This window comes from Arvicanthis niloticus, chromosome 14 (assembly GCF_011762505.2).
Source record: "Arvicanthis niloticus isolate mArvNil1 chromosome 14, mArvNil1.pat.X, whole genome shotgun sequence".
Classification (NCBI taxonomy): domain Eukaryota; kingdom Metazoa; phylum Chordata; class Mammalia; order Rodentia; family Muridae; genus Arvicanthis; species Arvicanthis niloticus.
In genome coordinates, this window is record NC_047671.1 from 1,371,667 (window position 1) to 1,393,011 (window position 21,345).

A 21,345-nucleotide genomic window follows, 5' to 3' on the forward strand; every position below is an offset into this window, starting at 1 on the left:
ATCATAGTGATAAAGCCCATCTAAAAATAAACCTGCAAGATATGGTTTGAAGAATGGTTCACATAGGCTCATCTATTTGAATGCATGGTCTACATTTGGTGGAAATGTTTGGGGATCTTTGAAGTTGAAATAAATGCATTTTTATATGACTACAAAGCATATAGGGGCCAGCGAGTAGAATGTAGTGGTTTAAATGAGAATGTCCTCCATAGACTAATGAATACTTGGTCTGTAATAGGTGGAACTATTTGGGAACAATTAGGTGTGGTCTTGTTAGAGGAGTAGTGTCACTGGGAGTGACATATGCCCCTCACCACACTCAGCCTCATAGTTGTGGATCACATGTAAGCTCTCATCTGCTTCTTTAGGACCACAATTGCCTGTCTACTGCCAGACTCGACACCAAAATTGGCATGGTCTCTAACCTCTGGAATCATGAATCCCAAATTAAATGCTTTCTTTTATAAGTTGCCTCAGTCATGGTGTCTTGTCACACTAAAAGAAAAGTAACTAAGATAGAAGAGAAAAAAAGAAAGGAAGGAAAGCAAGGTTATACATTTACCTAATGCTGCTGCTTGTTTCTTTCTTCTAAGGCAAAGATAATCTATGCAGAAGCTGGAATTTAGGGAGAGTTTCAAAGCCCCACAACAAGTCCAGAGATAAAACATAAACCATATTTTTGCGTGTCTTCCTTTCTAGTACTTAAACTTGCCATAATTTTAGGTTTAGTATTGGCCTCCAGAATCCAATTATCCTAATATTTATCCACTTTTTCAACTTACTTATATACTCTGTAATGATATAAAATTAATCAGTAGACAGGGTTCCCAACTTCACTGAGTTTATAGATGAGATAATATAAAATTAATCCAATGAAGAAAATGACTAAGTTAAACTAGGCTAAGTTCTTTACTCTTACTCAAAGAGAGTTCAGGCCTTATTCATGGATCCTGTTGAGTCTTTACTTACTAGAGATCTTGGGCCCTGTGATGTTTCTTAATCTTCACTGACAACTTGCCTAGATTTAGAATCACCACAGGAAAATCTCTGGCATGTTTATGAAGGTATGTTCAAAAAAGTTTTACTAAGGTGGGAAGGCCCCCAACCTAACTGTGAATGATACCATCCCATGAGCTATAGATATGGATGGAATAAAAAGAAAATGAGCTAAGCACCAGGATTCCTCTGACTATGCTTGCTGACTACTTATATGGTCAGCTGCTCCAAGCTCTGGATGTCATACATACGTCCCCAACTATAAAAGACTGAGACTGTAACCTTACACTATGAGGCAAAACAAGTTGCTTTTGTTAGATATTGTCAGAGCATGAACAAAAATAACTAATACAATCTACCTAAGAGAATAACATATATACTTGTATGTTGCCTTGTCAAATGCAGATGCCAGTTAAGAGAAAAAGAGTACAGTATTTAAACAATAAATACTAGTGCTTCCCAGGGACCATGGCATACTTGCAGAAGCCAGTCCCTGAGGAGAATTCCATTCATTCACTTAGTGCTTTATTTCCACATACTTCTTTACCATCTGGGGAAAACAAAATTACCTATTCTCAAGAAAATGTCTGTGACTGGACAAATGGGTCAGAGGTTAAGAGCACATAGGATACAGGTTAAGAGTTTCATAGGACACAATTTGATCCAAACTCAAGCCAGACAGCTCACAACTGCCTTTAACTCCAGCTCTAAAAGGATCCAGTATCCCTGGACTCCCTGGGTACCAACAGATACATACACATATATACCCATCATTAAAAAATAAATAAAATATTTTTTTTTAAAGATTGCTCAGGCTAGAGAAACGGCTCAACAGGTAAGAGCACTCACTGTTCTTACAGAGAACTGGTGTTCACTTTCTAGAATCCACATGGTGACTCATAACCATCCTAACTCTAGTACCAAGGGACCTGACAGACAAACATCAGGCACAGATGTGGTACATAGAAATACGTGCAGGCAAAACACCCATACATACAAAATAAAAATATATAAAAAATTTAAAATAAATTAGTTAAATCAAAAGACTGTTCTTCCTGTTTTCTTGAATACTCTTCATCGCTACTTGACTTTAAACTTCTTCCTCTTCTCAATGAGGGGAAATGTATTCACTGTTAATTACATAAAGGAACAGAGAAGACTCATGTTCCAGGAAAACAGCCAAGGACTTTGCACTGCTCACTTTTACATGTGGATTGGTTCTCCAGGGTAATGACACAGAGTCACCTTCCTTCCGTTCTTTAGTTCAGTTTCAGATTCATATAATTACTACATTCTCCTAGGATGCTTCCTTAATATTTTTTATTCAAAAGGTTCTATTGTACTCACGAAGGTTTTTTCACTAGCAAAAGTCGTAGCACAGACTTCAGCCAGGTAGTGCAGGGGAGAATGCCTTCTTCTGCCTCGGAACTCACTTTGCTTAAAAGGAGAATGCAGTTGCCTAAAGGATCTTCTGTATCAGCATAGCCCTAGGAATTATTTTAAGAGAAATTATCATTCAGTTTTATTCATATTAAGTTTTCAACTTGAAATTAATAGTAGTTATGTAGCCTGTCATGCAATTCATTAATTCCTTTCAAGTCAATTGAATAACAGAGCCTCTTTTGAAAATAGCCTACATGAGATTAGGAGTTGAAATAAAACTAAATTAAAAGTAAAATAAAATTTAAAAGTACATTTTAAGGAAAATCTGCAGATATGTCTGTTTTCCAAGATCTGAATAGTAGCACCTCCATACTTGAGACACTTGACAGATCTTTAGCCCTCTCCAAAGAGAACAAAGCAGGAGTGCTATAGGAACTCCATTTGGAAAACAACAAGAGTGAGATTCAAGGACTAAAACCTGTATGTCCAATGAAAACATATAACCATCATCCATAGGAAGCTGTAGTCTGTCTCCAGGGAATTACAGCTATTTCTTCTGCATAATTTTTTATATCAAGTAACACAATGCAATGTAGATAATATATAAGTGAGAATAGAGAATGTTTCTGAAGCTCATTCTTAGATGTCCTAAAAGCTTTAACTGTGAACTTGACACAACCTAGAGACTTCAGAGAAGAAAGCCTGAATCAAAGGACCACATAGACCACATTTGCCTGTGGGCATGTCTGTGGGGATTGCCTTGATTATTAACTGATGCATGAGGGCCCAGTCCACTGTGGGTGGCACCAGTCCGAGACAGCAGAGCATGAGCAGGAGCTACCCAGAGAATGAGCCACAAAGCAGCAGTCCTACATGGTTTCTGCTTGCCCTGACTTCCCTTGATGATAGGCTGGGACCTGGAAGTGTAAGCCAAAAACCCTTACCTCCCTTAAGTTGCTTTTGGTCATGAGGCTTGTTATAGCAACAAAATAAAACTGGGAAGGAAAATGTGGAAGGGAAAGACAAATAAAAGTCACTTTTTTTCATGGTACTAGACAAGAGCTTTCCCTTCACTCTGATCCTCTTTTTCAGGTGGCTCAGCTGCAGATTATTCCTTTCTTGGGCAAACCACCTGACCTCTAAGAACCCCAATGAGATTTTTCAGAGCAGAGTATCTTATCACACATCAGAATATTTAAATAGGATCCCATTTAATAAATACAAAAAATACATTTTTGAATGTGAACTTTTGACCATGAAAACAATATATTTTATAGTAATTTGACAGTTGTTCAGTTTCTAAAGATAAAGATAATTATATCCTTAGAACCAAACAAACAAATAAACCTGGGATTGGAGATATGGTTCAGCTGTAATGAATACTTCTTACTTAAGTTCAGTTTCCAGCACCCACATTGGGCAGCTCATAACTATCACTCCAATTCCAGGTGATCTAGGACCTCCTTCTGATCTCCATGCACATTCACACATACATGGCATACACTCATACAAACACACATATACATATAAATAAAATTAATTAAAACAAATCAATAAATTTGTGGATCCTAGCTCTCTACCTTTCCATCCAAGGGAGATGGGAACCTAAACTCTCCTCATTCTTACACTGCCAAAAAGGACTGCATAAGAAAGCTTTGTACCTATGAGCTCATTAATCAAAGTATTGCTCTAATTAAATACATGGACAAATAAAATTCATAAGGCAAGCTAATTATGCAATGTCTGTTTAACAAGGACTGCTGGCTTTGCCTCAAAGCCTTTATAAAAGGTTGAGCTCTATTTTGCACAGTCAATACTTTCTGATCTCCCACCCAGGTATGTAAAGCATACACAGGCAAATTCGCTATCCTTATTTAACCTTCTGCCAGGAACAAGACAGCCATGTACTTCCTGCTCACTTATCCCCAGTGCCTTCACAGCTACACTTCATTTTTCTCACAATGTGACAGTTCTGCTGTTTGCATTCTTTTAAATCACTGACAACCAGCCAAAGATAAATGGTATCATAAAAAATGAATTGCACAGAGTACCTGTAGCACTGGAATGACAGGACAGAGAGATTCGATAAACTTGTTCCAGGTCAGAGCTGTCATCATCAATCGTCCCTGAAGCAGATACAGCAGAATGGCCTTGGCAGCAGCATTCACCTGCTCAACAAGAGCCACAGCCATGCTATGAGATGTTAGGTCCTCTCACAGATCTATGTTTATAAAATCTGAAAAGGTGTAAAATCGACTTCTCTTTCTTAAAGTGTTCCTCTCTATATATATCACTATATTCTGGTATTAATGAGTTTGCTCCCTTACTAGTTCCTACTACTTTACCCTTATCAATAAATCTGAAATAACAACTATACTGTAGCTCCCTACATCTAAAAGATAATCATAAATAAAATGTTGATCTGATTCTATGAGATCAAGTGCATTCTGTAAACCCACTTTCTTTAACATCTTTTTATATAAATAATATCAGAACTGAATTAATACACCAAATATACATGCCCTTGTAGCTTCTCATCAAGCTGTTCAACTTTATTAGAGAATTTATTTGACTAGGTAGAGTAATCTTTTGATGGTATTTTTAACATATTATACCTCATTTTTGGATTCTTGAATACCAAATGCAGAGATTTCATATAGAACTTTTGGATGAAGCAGAAAATGAATTCCACTACAAAGTGAAGACACAGGTTTAGTGACATTATGGACACCTAAACATTCCTGTAAAATAATACAAATATTTTTAAATTAGTGAATGATATTTCTAAGAGTCCTCTTTCTTCTGCTTATAATTTGTTTCCACTGTTAGTTTTCACATCATTAAAAGGTTTTTTAGCTAGTAAGATTTTTCTACCTAACTCTTCAAGTCTAATATGGACTATATAATGTTCAATGAGCAAAGTTTTCAGAAATAAAAAAAAAAATCATAAGCTACAGAAGTCTAACAGATATAAAAGACATGACAAAAATCTAAAACTTTAACCTAATGTGTTTAATTTGTGACTTGATTTACTGAGGCTTAAGAAAGATTTAAATTTTAAAAAAAAAAAAAAGGAAGAAAAGAAGAGAGGGAGGGAGTAAAGAAGGAAGGAAAGGAGGAAGGCAGGAAGGAAGACAGGAAAAATGAAGAAAAAAAGGGAGAGGGAGGGAGGGCAGAAGAGAGGAAGGGAGAGAGGGAGGAAGGAAGAAAGGAAGGGAGGGAGGGAGAGTGTGTGTGTATTGAGGACTATGTGATTAAGCATAATAAAGAAAGAGTAAATCCTTTCTCAATTATAAGAAAAAATGTTTTCCTAGAACCTATTTAATGTGAGAGAGAACAGAAGTGGTCAGAAATATTAAGAAATTGCAAACCCAATAGTTGGTTACAAACGTAAACTCAATTTTTTTTCATACTTCAAGTTACTCTTTGCTTACTACTAGTAACAATTCACAGGTCAAAATACATACATGCGATCTCACATACTTATATGCATAGAAATTATTTTAACTATTAATGCCACAAAAAATGCTCTAAACTCTTGAGAGCTAAGGCTTCAGCCTGTGTGTGTGTGTGTGTGTGTGTGTGTGTGTGTGTGTGTGTATGTGTATTTAACTGGATATTTTATTTATTTACATTTCAGATGCCATCCCCTTTCCCTATTTCCCCTCCCTAGAAACCCCTATCCCATCCCCCCTCCTCCTTTTTGTTTTTATACCATTTTAATTACACGCAAGCATTAATGTCAGTTCTAGGTTGAGGAACTAGCAATACAATAGATGAAAACAGTTAAGAACAAGCAAGACAATACACAAATAGTCAAAGAACAAGCAAGGCAATAAACAAAGTTCCATGAAAACTCCTGTGATCACTGTTTCTAAGGGCTTATCAGGATGACCAAAATATGAGCCAACTTCCCTATCCTAGCCCAAAGTCATTTTTATATCTGAAGCCTACTTCCTTGGTCTAGCCTAAAATTAAGATTCCTGCTTCAGCTTTAATGATTAAAAATAGCTGTTACTTCCTTACAACAGACACCATTCTCTGAGCTTCAGTTTATTCATCCATAAATGTAATAATTTCTTCTACAAGCCTTCCATAACCATCTCCTAAATGATACTACCCAAATCATAGCTTTAAAAATCATCTCAGATGGTCATAGTGCCATCTGAGCACCATGGATTAAAAATCCCAACACTCAGGATTGACAACCGTGTTTCGGTAAAAAGGAGATTCAACTTAAAGTCATCATTAAGGAAAAGGAAGTAAACCCCAACTTATAACAGAAAAGATGAATTAACTAAGTAGATCTCACATCCTTCAGATAAACATTGGCAAAAACATGTATAGTATGAAACTATGCTTTAGGCAGACAAAACAAACAATAATACATTTTATTTATAAAGACATGCGTCTCCAGTAAACATATATCCTAAAACATGGATGGAAAGACACACCAACAGGAAGAGTAGCTGAGATGTCTGTGTCACTGAGGTATTTTTATTGATGTGAAAACAGATCAGAAGTAAAAATGGCAAGACACAAACACTTGTAACACCTAAACAGACTTACAGGAGTTGTTAGAATTATAGTGCAACCTTCCCAGAGCTGACTAATGACTACCATCTACTTATGGAATAAAGTTCTTAGGGCTAACACAAAACCAGCAGAAGAAAAGCTCCACCTTCACAATCTCCAGGCAGCACTGGTAAGTCTCCACCTTCACCTGTGGCAATGGGTGAGACAGCATATGGAGAAACACCTTCTGACTCTCTCCCTGCAGTAATGGACTAGCCTGTGCAGATTTCCAGCTGGTAAAAAGAAAAAACAGCCAAGACATCTGAGGTCAGCAAGTTACTAAGCAAAGGATTATAAAGCATGTTTCTTTTTAGACCCCCTCCTACTCCAGTTCCTTTGAGTGACATCTTTCTTTAACTAGATTGGCATGAACTCGGGCGAAAAATAATTCTCTCTAAAGGAATAGAGAGAGAAAGAAACAAAAAAAGAAAAACCATCCTTTAAAATTCACACTTACATGACATATGCCTTCAAGTCCAGCACTCAGGGAACAGGGGTAAGTATATCACTAAGTTCCACCCTGGACATATGAAGTTCCAGGATAACCAAAGCTACATAGTAAGAACTCATATAAATAAATAAATAAATAAATAAATAAATAAATAAATAAATATTGAGACAGTGAAATGACTCAGTGGATAGAGGTGCTTGCCACACAAATCTGATGACCTGAGTTCAACTCCCAAGTCCTTCAGAAGGAGTGAATTTACTCCCCAAAACTGTCCTTCTGGCTTCACACATCATGGTATGTGCACCTGTATTACACACACATACATATTATTAAAAAAGTAAATAAAACTAAAACTGAAAAGCTAGCTGATGTTTGTCATACTAGGGAATTTATTATAGGAATCTGTCCCAATATCTTAATATAAAATAACTAATGCATAATGCTTTCTAAAAATCCACTTAAGAATATTTGTAATTTTATAAAACTTATAAAAGGGAATCTTAAACTTAGGTAATTATTTCTATCGACTTTAGTTTTTCTTTTTCTTTTTTTTTTTTGAGATTGAGTCTTACTAGGCATTCAGTGATGACTATTAACTACAAGTGAGTCTCCTGCTTCTGTTTCCTACGTGCTAGTGTGAATCAGCACCTCTGACTATTAATAACTAATAACTGAAGAGTTGACAAGGACGGCTATAAGTGCACACAAACCCAGGAACTACTCATTTTCATTATGGGCATGACACTGTTAAATTAACTTTTAAATAAAGAGCAGTTAACTAGCTTAGTGCAGCTATATATTAATGAACTAATACAATTTAATAGTGCAACCCATAAAGCAACTTAAAATTGAAAATGTGTAAGGTCAGTTTCATTTATATATTTTTATTACTATTTATTTTTATTTTTTGCACATTGGTGTTTTGACTGCCTATATCTGTATGAGGGTGTCAGATCCCCTGGAACAGAAGTGACCAACAGTTGTGGTCTGCCAGGAGGGTGCTGAAAATTGAACCTGGGTCCTCTGGAAGAGCAGCCATCTCTCCAGCCCCAGCTTCATTTATATTCTTCCTAAGTTTACACACCCATGTTCATTTATATTACTCCTAAATTTACACACCCCTGTTCATGCATATTACTCCTAAGTTTGTATATGCATGCCTCACATCCAATGCCGTACGCACACATGCACATGTGTGTGTCCACACACACTGCCATATATTAATACTGTCACATTTAAAAAGGAAATATTACATCTTTGAACAAATGCAGATGATTTCCTTTATGAGGGGGGAATGCTGATGATAGGAAAAGCTACGCAAGGCTTGGTCCGCCAGCTCCACTAATTCTAGGAGATTCTTTTCTCCCTGAAATAAAAGAGAAAAAGGATAGGAAATATGATATTCATATAGAATAAAATTCTCATAGTTAACTAAGTAACTTCAGGAAATTAAACCATTCAGAAATTCTGTTCACATTTATTTAAGTCCACTTTCTGATGAATCAATCTAAAATATCAACCTAGAAGGTAAAGTGTGGGGGAAATCCTAGTGAAATGTCATCTAAGACTGTTCCTTATTTGGGTTTCCTTTGCTCACTTGTGATCTCTGTGACTAAAAGATCAGTGTATTTTATTACATCCCGACAAGCTCTGGAAACAAGAAGGCATCTATACATGCAGTCAAAAGACTGCAGAATGAACAAAAATAATAAATAATAAATCTACTTAACACCAACCTGGGAACACATAGGGAGGGACCCATGACTCCAGTTGTATATGTAAGGGGAGGATGGCCTTGTAGGGCATAGGTGGGAGAGAAGATCCTTGGTCTCATGAAGGCTAGACACTGAGGGGGGAGCAAATTTGAGGGTGGGGAGGAAGATCCTTGGTCTCATGAAGGCTAGACATTGGGGGGGGGGGCAAATTTGAGGGTGGGGAGGTGGGAGTGGGGAGGTAGGTGGGGCACATCCTCATAGAAGCAGGAGGAGGGGGGATGATATGGGGGGCCCTAGGAGGTAGGGTGTGGGGGGGTAAGGGGATAAAATCTGAAATGTAAATATAATATCCAATGGGGGAAAAAAGACAAAAAGGATGTATTGAAAAAAATGCTATTTAAAATTGTAAAAAAAGAAACTGGAATCCAGTGGCATCACGACGTGACAAAAAATTGGCCAGGCCAAGTAGCTCAGGTCTTCATCCTAGCTGCTGAGGCAGGGAATCAAGTGTAAGGCCCAGGAGGACTACAAAATAAGCTCAAGTTAAATCTGATCAATTTATAAAAACAAACAGAAAAGTAAACAAAACGGCTGGAGGCTTAGTTTAGCTTCAGCAGTGAAGTGCCTACCTAACAAGTAAGAGGCCTGAACTCCCATCCCCAGCACAGGGAAATGTGTTAATGGAGGAAATGTGGCAAAAAGAAAAAAAATATAATGAATAAAAATAAATTATAAACATGAGGTTCATAGATACTTCAAAAGGAATAAAAATTGTGTGCTTACTTTTCAGGGCCCATTTTGATATTCTCAGATGCTACACATACATTTACTCAAGGCAATGCCATCTCTGGAACCCATCCCTGGGATCCACTAGCCTTTCAGTGTATGTTATATTTCAATAGTAAATTTAAATGAGATAAATGGCAATAATTACTGCTTCGATACTATCCATCAAGATACCCACTATCTTACAAATATTAACTTAAGACTGTAATTAACAGCTACAAATATCAAGTTCTTCATGAAAATATGTAGTAAATGTCATAAAAGATTGATACAAAATTTTATCTACAAGTATCTAAGTATATATTAACATAGCTCTCATAATTCTGATTAAATCAGTCATCAGTTCTGAAACTGTGAGACATTGATACTGGTACTTGCTAGTATATGTAAGAATAGTTATAGCTTTTTGAAACTGCTAATTCTATGAGAACACATTATTCAGTACCCTAATGTCTCTGTATTACTTTTGTATAAATTATATCTTTATTTTAATCAAATTATAAACCCATCCAATAAAAATGGACCATATTTTTATCACATATCAACAACCAATTTACTTGTATATCTATCAGTTGGAACACTGTAAGTTAGATTTTCTAAACACTTCACCAAAAAAAGATTTAAGAGATTATTTGCAAAATATTTTACCTCTTTCTCCACATCAGATAGGAAGTTACAGGTACATTCAATTGAATAAACAGCCTCTGCAGTTCGCTTATAAATGCTGTAATTTTCAGAATCCAGCTGTTCCAAATAAGCCACAACAGTGTCATGAATCTCTGGATATTCCAAAGAAATAGGCATGTCCAACGAGACAAAGAATAATGCTGCTGACATAGACTCTGGCAAAAACTCACTCGCCTTGATGAAAAAAAAATTAAGTTAAATATTTTCTAAAGTGTTTTTTTAGAAACAAACTGTATACTACAATGTCACTTGAGCCTATTTTATTAATTCTTATCAAAAAACTATGGTTTTTTCACGAGAAAATTGTATTTCCCAACATATCAACATATCATTTACTTATATGTTTTATTCAATGCAATTTTTCTCTGCCCCAAATGTCAAGTCCAAATATGGCCTCCTTGTCCAAGTTCGGGAGATTGGATACCTTCCTCCTCTCATACCCAGAACTACTCTCCCTCTAGTTGTTGTCCCTTGTTTACACCTCTGCTATGAAGTAAAGCATGAAGCCAACATGCTCCTGAGGACAGAAACATTTCCTCTGACATATATGAGCATGCAATGCAGGGCTTATAACTACACATGAAACAGTACAACACTAATTGAATTCCACCTTGATTTATTTGAGCAGAAATTGATTTGTGCTCTCCTTTAAGACAGAATTCAACATAATATTTCAAATCATTTCAGAAAACTTATGGAAGACAGGCCTATTCAGTCATTTTACATTACAACATATTTTATAATCAAAGTCAATGGATCTAAAACTAGAACTAATTTTAATGATTATAGTTCTGTGGTAAGAATATAAGTATTAATTAAAAAATAAAATGTAGTTTAGTCAAAGTTAAAGAAAAATTCAACAGACTCAATAGTATGGCTGAAATATTGCCTTTATTACTGAATTTAATCATGACTTATTTCAATGACATCCTATTTTAACAATAATCATCAACTGTCTGAAAGTCTAATATTAAGAGCTGAATAATTAATGATAATTAAGCAATGATATACTTAAAAGAGTTGCCAAGTAAAGATCAAAAAAGATAAAGGAATCAAATTTTAGGTTAAAGCCATTGAAAAACTAAGATGCATAAGAGAGCAGCTATTAGAAAGTCATAAGACCCTCACTGTTTTGTTAGTAATGCTCTTACTAAAAAAGAAAGAGAGAAAAACTATCTGCTCACCTACAAATCACTCAACAAATATTAACTGGGCCTCCCTTCTGTGGCTGTGCACGCTGGGCACTGTACCAGATCCTGAGGACACAACAGAAGCAAAACAAAATCTCTGCCTGCATGAAGCTGACATTCTACTGAAGAAGGCAGAGAGTAAATAATACATTCACAAGATGTCAGATGTGGCTAGAAGCACTAATAAAAAAATTTAAATCAGGATGAGAAAGGGAGAGAATGTTATATGGGATGGATAAGGGAAGTGCTACTACTTTAAAGCAGTATAGCATCTCTGGACAGTGACATCAGAGTTTCCTAATTTGCATTCTATTGCTATGATAAACACCATGACCAAATCCAGTTTAGGGAGGGAAAGGTTTATTTGGCTTACTAGTTACAGACCATCACCAAAGAAAACCCAGGCAGAAACTTGAGGCAAGTACCTGAAGGCAGGAACTGAAGCAGAAACCAATGAGAAATCTTATTTAATGGCTTGATTTCTGTGGCTTGCTCAGTTTCCTTCCTATACACTTCAGGTATACCTTCCTAAAATAGCATCAGTTCACTTTGTACTGGGCTCTCCCTCAACAATCATCTATCAGGAAAACGCCCCTGAGACTTGCCCACAGGCCACTCTAATGGAGGCAATTCTTCAATGAAGGATTCCTCTTCTCTGATGCTCCTATACAAACAAATGACCTGGTGCAGAGTCTGCTCAGGTTGGGACAGAGTGAAAACAGTACAAGTCCAGGAAGTGAAGGTATAGCTAATGTCTCACCAAAATAGTAAACACTGGGACCTTCAGGACAGCCCTTAAGGCTATGGGAAAGAGGTCTAAATACACGAGTTCGAAAATATATGTAATTTCTCAACTATTCAAAATATAAGGATGCAATATGAATTATGAGGGGCTTCATGAATCTAAAGGAACAAAGGCAGGTACACTATAGACCAGCTTGTTAGATACAAAGGCAGGCAGATTCCTGAGTTCAAGGTCAGCCTAGGGCAGAGCAAGGTTAGACCCAGGTGAGGTAGAAATGGTAATTTCAGGGCAGGGTCCCACCCAGCTAGCTTATCATCCATGCTAAACAGAGACAGACAGATATCTGAATTATTTTGCAATGTTAAGAAAAAAATGTATGCTTCCTGTCTTTTAAGAATCAAAGGGCTAGGGATTTGGGATGCTGATTTATAAGATAATCAAAAGGAAACCTGGAATAAGTAACTGAAGTGATATGTAAATAAAAACCTAGGCTTTTGGTCTACAAAAAAAGACGTAACAGTTCTTTTGTAGAGAATTTTCTCTAGCAAGAACAGAGCTGTCTGGAGATCTCCGGAGAGCAACACGGTTCTTCAAGAATTTTTTTCTTAACAGGTTTTCTGACTTGGTCAAAAGATCCAATAATTTTTTTATAGCAGTCTTTCTGACTTTGGTCAGAAAAGCCAGGAGCTATCCATATAGCTTTTTAGAAATTTTACTATCAGGGTGAACGGTCTCAACCAGAGTGTTTTTAGAATAGCAAGAAAAAGCTGTCTAGAGCAGAGCAGAACACAAGGAGAGAGAGGGAGGGAGGGAAACAGGTCCAGAAAGAAGGAGGGAGAAGAGGAGAGAGAGAGCTAGCAGACTATAAAGCACCTCAGCAGAACCTAGGCAGCCAACTTGGACACACAATTTGACCTCGAGTCATTCATTTTTCGGTTCCTAGACACCCCTTCTCACAGAACCCCCTCCATGCCAAAGCTGTTCCTTGGCAACCTGGACCAGTCACAAAAAAAGAGACAAGCTCCAAATAGACCATTATAGATAGTGCTGAGGGATGGAAATAGGGAAAGAAGAACCAGATCAATTAAGGCTTTGATCTTTCTTAAGGATCTGCTCACAGATGGAGGCTCTTGACAGGCTGCAAGCATTAGTCTGACTATTCTGCAGAGAAACAAGGATAAAAAGAGAGACCAATGAAGAAATGTGATAACACAGACCAAACAGGACATTGAGTTCAACTCAGGTACTTCACAATGGAGAAATGACATTTAAGGACTAGAAAATTTTGCCTAAAAAATTAATATGTAGAAAATGAAGATACTATTTACTGAAATAACAAAGTCTATGGGGAGAAAACACTTATGAAGCAAGAATTAGGTCTGAAGTAGGGAGTTAGAGATACCAATATCCAAGTAAAGGTACTGAAATGGAACACTAGAGATATAGAACATATATATGATATGAAACATGTAAATTACATTACACTGTAAATGTAAGTGTTAGAATCATAAACAAGTAAATCACATTTAACAATCACACAAAGGGAGGTATTTCACGAGGTCAGTCTTCTACATTTGAAAGACTAAGGAAGATAAAGAAGAGCGAGTAAAGGAGAATTGGTGACTTGGACACACTGTACTGAAATAATATAACCTAAAGGGTCTAACTCCATGGTAACTACATTTTAGTGTCAGGGTTCCAAATCACTGACTCAAATAGTATGCAAGAACAAAGAACGTTTAATCTGCAGAAGCAACCAGCACACAGGGGTCACCACCAATTTAAAATGGTGACTTAGAAAGACACTCAGGTCTCTTTTATAATGGGACTGCTATTAAATCTTTTCTGATGTCAAAACGGCAATGAGAATTCTGCCAGTTTTCAAGTGTCACTAGCTAATTACTTCTGAGATAGCAAACAGACATCTAAAACCTAGAGCACATTCCAAAAGGTTGTAAAACCCATTAGCCAAAGGTCATAAAAAGGGAACTGAGGATTTACTGTAGGTGCAAGTACAGTAGATAAAATATCGACTAGGTTTATCTATACAAAACTTCAAGTATAACGTAGTTATAGTCTTTAGTTCTCCACAAACCTGTGGACCTAGTAACAAATAATGTTTAGCCAGATAATTACTCTTAGTAGATATGCATGTAGACATCCTCTGTTGTAAACCTTTTAGTCAATTTATGACCTTTTATTCAATTTATGTGCAAACTTGTATTTTTTACCATGTGATCATGCACACTGAAAGACACACAAGTGCTGAGAAAAAAAAAAGCAGAGATAAGCCTCCCTCCCCCTTTTCTTCCCAGGACTTCAACTAAGAGCTGAGCAGTTCCTGCAGAGGTAGAACAAAGGCTATTTTAACCCCATCCTACCCCATTCTACTATGAGGTGCTAAACTGGAAACTGCAGCTTCCAGCCTCAGAACTACTCAGACAGGCAGGTTAGCAAAGTGGCTTAGATTTAAGATAGGTAAACATTTTTTTATTATTATTATATTGTTAGGATTAGGTAATCTAAGACCTCATTAATGGGTGCTGGGATGCCCCAGATGGGCTGCATTCCTGCATCATGAATGATTAACCACAGGATGGGCTGCCCAGCATCTATCCTGAGATAAGATTGTCTCCCATTCACATGGCTATCTCTCGGCTGTTCCTCGAGTGGGGGATTTTATTGTCTTGTTCCTGGACTTTGGGGTCTGCTGCTGGAGTAAATGGTTTATGGCCTGGTTTCTGAGTGGAGACAAAAATGGGAAGAAAAGGCCATTAGTTTGAAAGAGCAATGACTAACTCTAGTGAGAAAAATAATAACTGGGTTTGAATTAAACATTAAGCAGAGAACAGAGTACATAGTACTTAATAAATATTCATTTCCTTCCTTTCTCCTTTTCCCTCAAGGGGGAATTTGACATTTTCACTCTGCGTATTTGTATCTGAAACTCTGTTACATCAACAACTCAAAACACTATGCTAAGATCGTAAATTTAATTCTTGCATGTCAAAGCATTATCTAAGAGTTTGATAGAAAGGAGACCTCTGGGTTAGAGATTTAGCTCAGTAGTAGAGTGCCTGCCTAGCAAGCACAAGGCCCTTTGTCTCCAGCAATAGAGGGTGTCAAGGACAAGAAATTCATCCCCTTGGGCCCTACCCTGATGAATCAGAATATGGAAGATAGGACTATCAAGATCTTTAGATCTGTTTGCACACAATACTTCAAAATGTACTGATCTGAATCATTCAGTCAGCACCAACAATAATGAGACCTTACATAATCACTAAAAGCCAGAAGACTTGGAAGTATTCTCACTTTTACTTACTTTTACTTTTACTTTTATATGAAGTCCTCCTCACTTTTACTTTTGCTTGCAAGCTGAAAAGCATTCAAGTTTATTCCTAGAATACACTTGGATCTTGGGTTCTGCTTCTTCTGGTTCAGGCTAGTATTTTCAACTTTCTCAACACCCTCTAAATATTTACTCAAGTAAAATAACCTTCATTTCATTTCCCAATCAGTTCCCTCCCAATCAATAGTATCTTTCATGAGATTACTAACATTTTAACCAAATATGAATACTCTACCAAGTTATTTTCAATTAAAAAAATATCAATTTCAAAGAAAAACCCCTTGAACATGGCTCAAATTGCCTTCCAATTGTTGGTGACAGGCAGAGGGCAGCAAAACCTCACATTTCTACACAATGGAAAGATGAGGAACAATGGAAGAGCATTCTGTTAAGATGCCATTTTAAAGTACTTTGTTAATTGAAGCAAATAAAACCAAGAAACCTATAAACACATTAACCACAATTTCCAGCAATGTCTAAAACTGATCTACTGAAGTATAAATTAAAAACACAAATGTACTACTAAAAATTACAGATACTGATTTATCTTCAGAAAAACAAAGAAAAGACAATGAAAAATATCCTTGTTCAAAGTTAACAAAACAAGAAAAGAACACTGGACATATTATACACACTATACATACACACACAGTTACAAATACAAAAGCACAAGTTTTCAGGTGGTGGGTCTTGTCTGGAAACATTAATCTGAGTAAACAAGTAGATGGCTTTAAGAATCACAAATAGTTATATTTGTGATATAGATAGAGAGATAGGTGATATTTCATATAGATTTGTGATAGCTCATGAGGGCCAAGGTCAGTCCAAGGAGTCTACAATTTTAATTTTTCACAATGCAAACTGTATGTTTTAAATTTAAAACTTTGGTTTTTTCCAAAATGTCCTGGAAATAAATTGCAAATCTTAAATATTAATAGAAAGTAGAATTGAGACTACATTCTCCACAAAATTCTAGAAACAAAACTAAAAATGGTTAATAACTGAGGGTAATAAAAAGCATAGGAAGTAGTCCTCTAGTTGTTAAGATCTCTCCTGTGCCTTCTGTGGTAATACATTTTTTTCTGAAAATATCTCTTGACTCCAGAGAAACTAAACATTTATAGACTTTGCCATCAAGTGCATGATGTACCTTGAGATCATTTAAGACTGCATACTCAACCTGCTATTCTACTCATCCTTTTTAATTTTAACCTGCCTTGAACAAGTATAACCAAGCTTACTATGCATTGCACTTTTCATGCAAACAACTTGTACAAGCTAAGCTAAATGCAGTTTTAGTCTTAAGTTACATACTTTTTTATGGTCCTGACCCAGAATAGAGTGTGTGTGTGTGTGTGTGTGTGTGTGTGTGTGTGTGTGTGTACACGTGCGCACGCACAGGCAAACATGCACTATGATAATCATTTGATGAAAGCAACCAAAGTTGAAATGCAACCTTAAAATAAATATTCACTATAAATATTAAAAATAACCTGTGTTTATTGATAACAACTGTTTGCAGTGTTAAGTGCTATTCAGGGTCAGTAACTTAGGCTCTTGTTATAAATTTTTATTCCTTTCTCATATTGTTTCTTGCACTGTTCAGTAAATAGAATAAAGAGAAAAGTCTTTTGTTAGGACAATCATGACAAACATCAGACACACACATACACACAAACAAACATCTGACACAGACACAGGCACAACTCACAGGCCACAGATACCGGCACACAAAACAGTTAGGTGACAGATAGGCCAGTAGCTACAAACGACAAACAGGCAGAGGACACAGTGGAGAATTCAAATTTGGACTCACACGGGTAAACTAATCCAAGAGGCTGCTGCTTTGCTTTCATTTCTAAATGGAATATTGATACATACTGGTGCCCACTAAGGGTATCTTTAATGCATAACTCACACTCTCATTAAAGTAGGCCAAGTGTTTTAATAACTACACTATACAATAGCTGTACATGAATGATGTGTGACATTTTACCATTAACAGTCAAATTCAGAGACATAATTGTACATTTAAAACTACAGTTAGGACCACTGAGATGGTTCAGTAAGTAAAGGCACCAGTCACTATGTCTGTCTACCTGAGTTTAATCCTCAGGACCCACATGATAGAGGAGAGAACCAATGCCCACAAGCAGTACTCCAACATACTATATCACATGTACTCACAGACACACACAAAATAGATAACAAATAAATGTTTAAAATTAAAATTGATATTAATAAAATTGATAATAAAAATGTATAGTTAATAAACTTTATAAATCATATTTTGCCATGAAAACCCATTTGCATAAGGCAAAACAGTATTTTACAATAAAAATTAATGAGTTGCTTGCGCAAGCAGCAACAATGATAAAGCTCGAAAGACAAAAAGTTGAGAAGACTTTACAGTTCATCAAATTATGAACAAACAGTTCTGCATAGAGAAGTACTTCCTGGAGGAATTTAGTTGAGAGGATAAGGGGAGTGATAAACAGGAAGAGGTCTGTAATAGGCTGGTAATGTTCTATCTATTCAAGGAGGGGGTCACTAGGTAGAAATGTATTCAACTGCATATTTTCTGAACATGTTAAAATTGTAACAGAAGTTACCCTAAAGCCTTTATAGAATATGGGTTTTGACTATTAATCTTTTTTTATTTTAAATGGCCTAATTAAGCTATCCTTACTGAATTACAGCATAATTCCAGAAGTAGTGTTTAGTCATAAATAGAAGAAATACTGACCCTAGGCACTTCCACTGTAGAGGAATTTTAATCCATCAACATGGCTCCTCTGGGAAGGGATCACATCCAAAGACCTAGGTCTGTGTGACAGGCTGGAATGTAGACACAATCTTGGTACATACCTTTAAGGTAAAATTAGCTTGTAGATAGAAGAAGCCATGTTTAAAAGTGACATCTAATAGAGGGACAGACAAAGTGACGAATCAGAGAAAGATCTGACAGAATGAGTCAGAGATAGGATATGCCCAACTTTTTTCAAACAGGTTGAATCAGTCAGCTTAGTTGAAGCAAAAACAGCTGAGTTGAACCAGCCAGCCAGAATTCAGAAAGAACTAGAAAAGGTGGGCTTATTCAGCAGTAAGTTTGTTTATGAGTTCATGCAGTTCAGTGCAGGTCAGCAGAGGCAGCTGAAGCCAGAGAATAAGAAGGAGCCAGAAGATTCAAATAAATTGAAAGATTCAGTTTGAGGCCAAGTAAAGCAATTCAGTGAAAAGAAAAACAAACAAAAAAAAAAAAAAAAAAAAAAAAAAAAAACAGGTTGAATCAGTCAGCTTAGTTGAAGCAAAAACAGCTGAGTTGAACCAGCCAGCCAGAATTCAGAAAGAACTAGAAAAGGTGGGCTTATTCAGCAGTAAGTTTCTGAAATGACAATTACCCCAGAGAATAAAAGTAACATTTACATTTCACTTTTTCACCTTCTCAAAAGTACTTATTTTTAATAATTTTCCCACATATAAGATCACAATTATATTTTGCATGTCCAATTCTTTTCACCTATTCTCCAGTAAAAATGATAAAACTTGTAAAACTGCAAGATATTTTTAATATACCTATAATAAAAAAATGCTTTAAATGTCAGTACTGCAATACAGACATGATCCAAAATATGAGTAAACACTTGGCATAGTGTTACTCCTTGCAACTTAAAAAAAAAAAAAATCCTAAACTTAATTTCCAGAAGAATTCCTATATAAATTATGGAACATTTTATGGTAAAATATTAGTAGCCATTAAAATTTATGAAGTGCCTAATTAAGTGAAAAAAAATGTGTATGAGATAATAATGAATCATAAAAACACATTTTTATAGATAATATAATATTTGATTAATCAATTTGATTATAAAAGAAAACCTCAAACTAATTTGAAGTTATAAATAATTGTTATTCTTTGTATATTAAAGTGTTCTTTAAGAGCTTATTTTATATTCTGAATAAAAAAACATATTTAAAAAGAAAGAATCAGGTAAAATAGCAAAGTAGATTTTACAAAAGCACTAAAGACTAAAACAGAAGAAAGCTTACTAATATCAAGGGTAGAAAAGTAGCTTTGTAAAGGAATATATCAATCACATAAAGAACTTTCAAAAGACATACTAAAACTTGAACACACATAATTAGCTCAAACCATCAATATAGCTTAGACACTAAAACAAAACAGCCAAGCATCAAGTATTAACCATACAATTGGTTAATACAGAGTCATATCCCTTTGACCCGAAGTTACAGATGCTTGTGAGCTGACCAACATGGGTGCTGAGAAGTCAATTCAATTCTGCTGTAAAAGAAGCATTCTTAAGACCTAAATCATGTCTCTAGCCTCGAAACAGCAGGATACTTCATACTATCAAACATACATTTTTTCTTTTATTCTTTTGGTAAGCTGACAAAATAAAATATCAACTAATTAAACTGCTGGTAAAAAGTGAAAATGAGGGCTGGAGATTTGGTTCAGTGGTTAAGAGCTCTTCCAGAGGTCCTGAGTTCAATTCCCAGCAACTACATGGTGGCTCACAACCATCTGTAATGGCATCCAAAGCCCTCTTCTGGTGTGTTTGAAGACAGCTATAATTGTACTCATATACATAAAAGTAAATAAATAAATCTAAAAATAAAAAAAGGTGGAAATGAAAGAAAATCTTCAAGATAGGTGTGTGGCAACCAAAAATAAAAAATCATGGAAGGTATCAAGGTATAGTATATACTATGCAACTGAACTACAGCATGTGTAAAGAAAAAAAAAAGAATATTAAAAAAAAACAACTTGATCAACACCTGGATGCTAAGGCACTGCTTACTTGTTTTGAAATGTCAAGCAAGAGAAAATAGGTGACACTTTGCAAATGCCAACCAGGATATAATTTCTGAAAGTCTGAAAATTATGTTTTACATATGCCAAGGAATCTGAGGAGTAGGGGTAAGTAACAAACGCTACCTATCTGCAAAGAAACAGTAGATAACCTGGCTAGGAATGATAAGCAACGAGAGCTATGCTTCTCGCTTGCAGAGATGAGAACATGGGTATATCTGTAATGGCATCCATTCAACTAAAAGGTCTAGCAATTATATAGGTACACATATGTGTATGTCTGTGTCTATATATGTGAAGTATTTATAAGGCTTGCTAAATATTTAGTAGAAGTAAAACTAATAAGGCAAAAGGAATTAGAATCAAAGACGTGGCCATTGCCCTTCATGTAACGCCAAACTTATTAAAGAAATGAAGACAGGAGCTGAAGACATGGCTCACTGGTCAAGAGCACTTGTTCTTGCAGAGGACTAGGGTTCAATTCCCAGTATCTACATGGCAGTTCATAACTCCTATTTCAGGGGATCTGATATCCTCTTCTGACCTCCAAGGGCACTAGACACAAATGGTGCTCACATACACATACAGATAAAACAGATGAATGTTTTCTTAATGAAATCAGGAAAGTCAA

At 36.0% G+C, this 21,345-nt stretch overlaps 1 protein-coding gene across 6 annotated transcripts in view; it reads right to left on the reverse strand.

Moving 5' to 3' along the window:
• Rttn (rotatin) overlaps positions 1-21,345 on the reverse strand; it is a 164,236-nt gene that overhangs the window by 112,981 nt on the left and 29,910 nt on the right. For 5 of the 6 annotated variants that reach the window (XR_013103594.1, XM_034518621.2, XM_076912334.1 and 2 more), the window contains 6 exons: positions 10,555-10,767; positions 8,659-8,771; positions 7,061-7,187; positions 4,995-5,120; positions 4,431-4,547; positions 2,344-2,483 (listed from right to left, as the gene is read on the reverse strand). Coding sequence is in view for 5 of the 6 variants with exons in the window: in XM_034518621.2 (XP_034374512.1) it covers positions 2,344-2,483; positions 4,431-4,547; positions 4,995-5,120; positions 7,061-7,187; positions 8,659-8,771; positions 10,555-10,767 (836 nt within the window). In the remaining variant the exon portion in view is untranslated. The remainder of the gene's footprint in view (positions 1-2,343; positions 2,484-4,430; positions 4,548-4,994; positions 5,121-7,060; positions 7,188-8,658; positions 8,772-10,554; positions 10,768-21,345) is intronic. The other variant, XM_076912332.1, reaches the window with a different exon arrangement.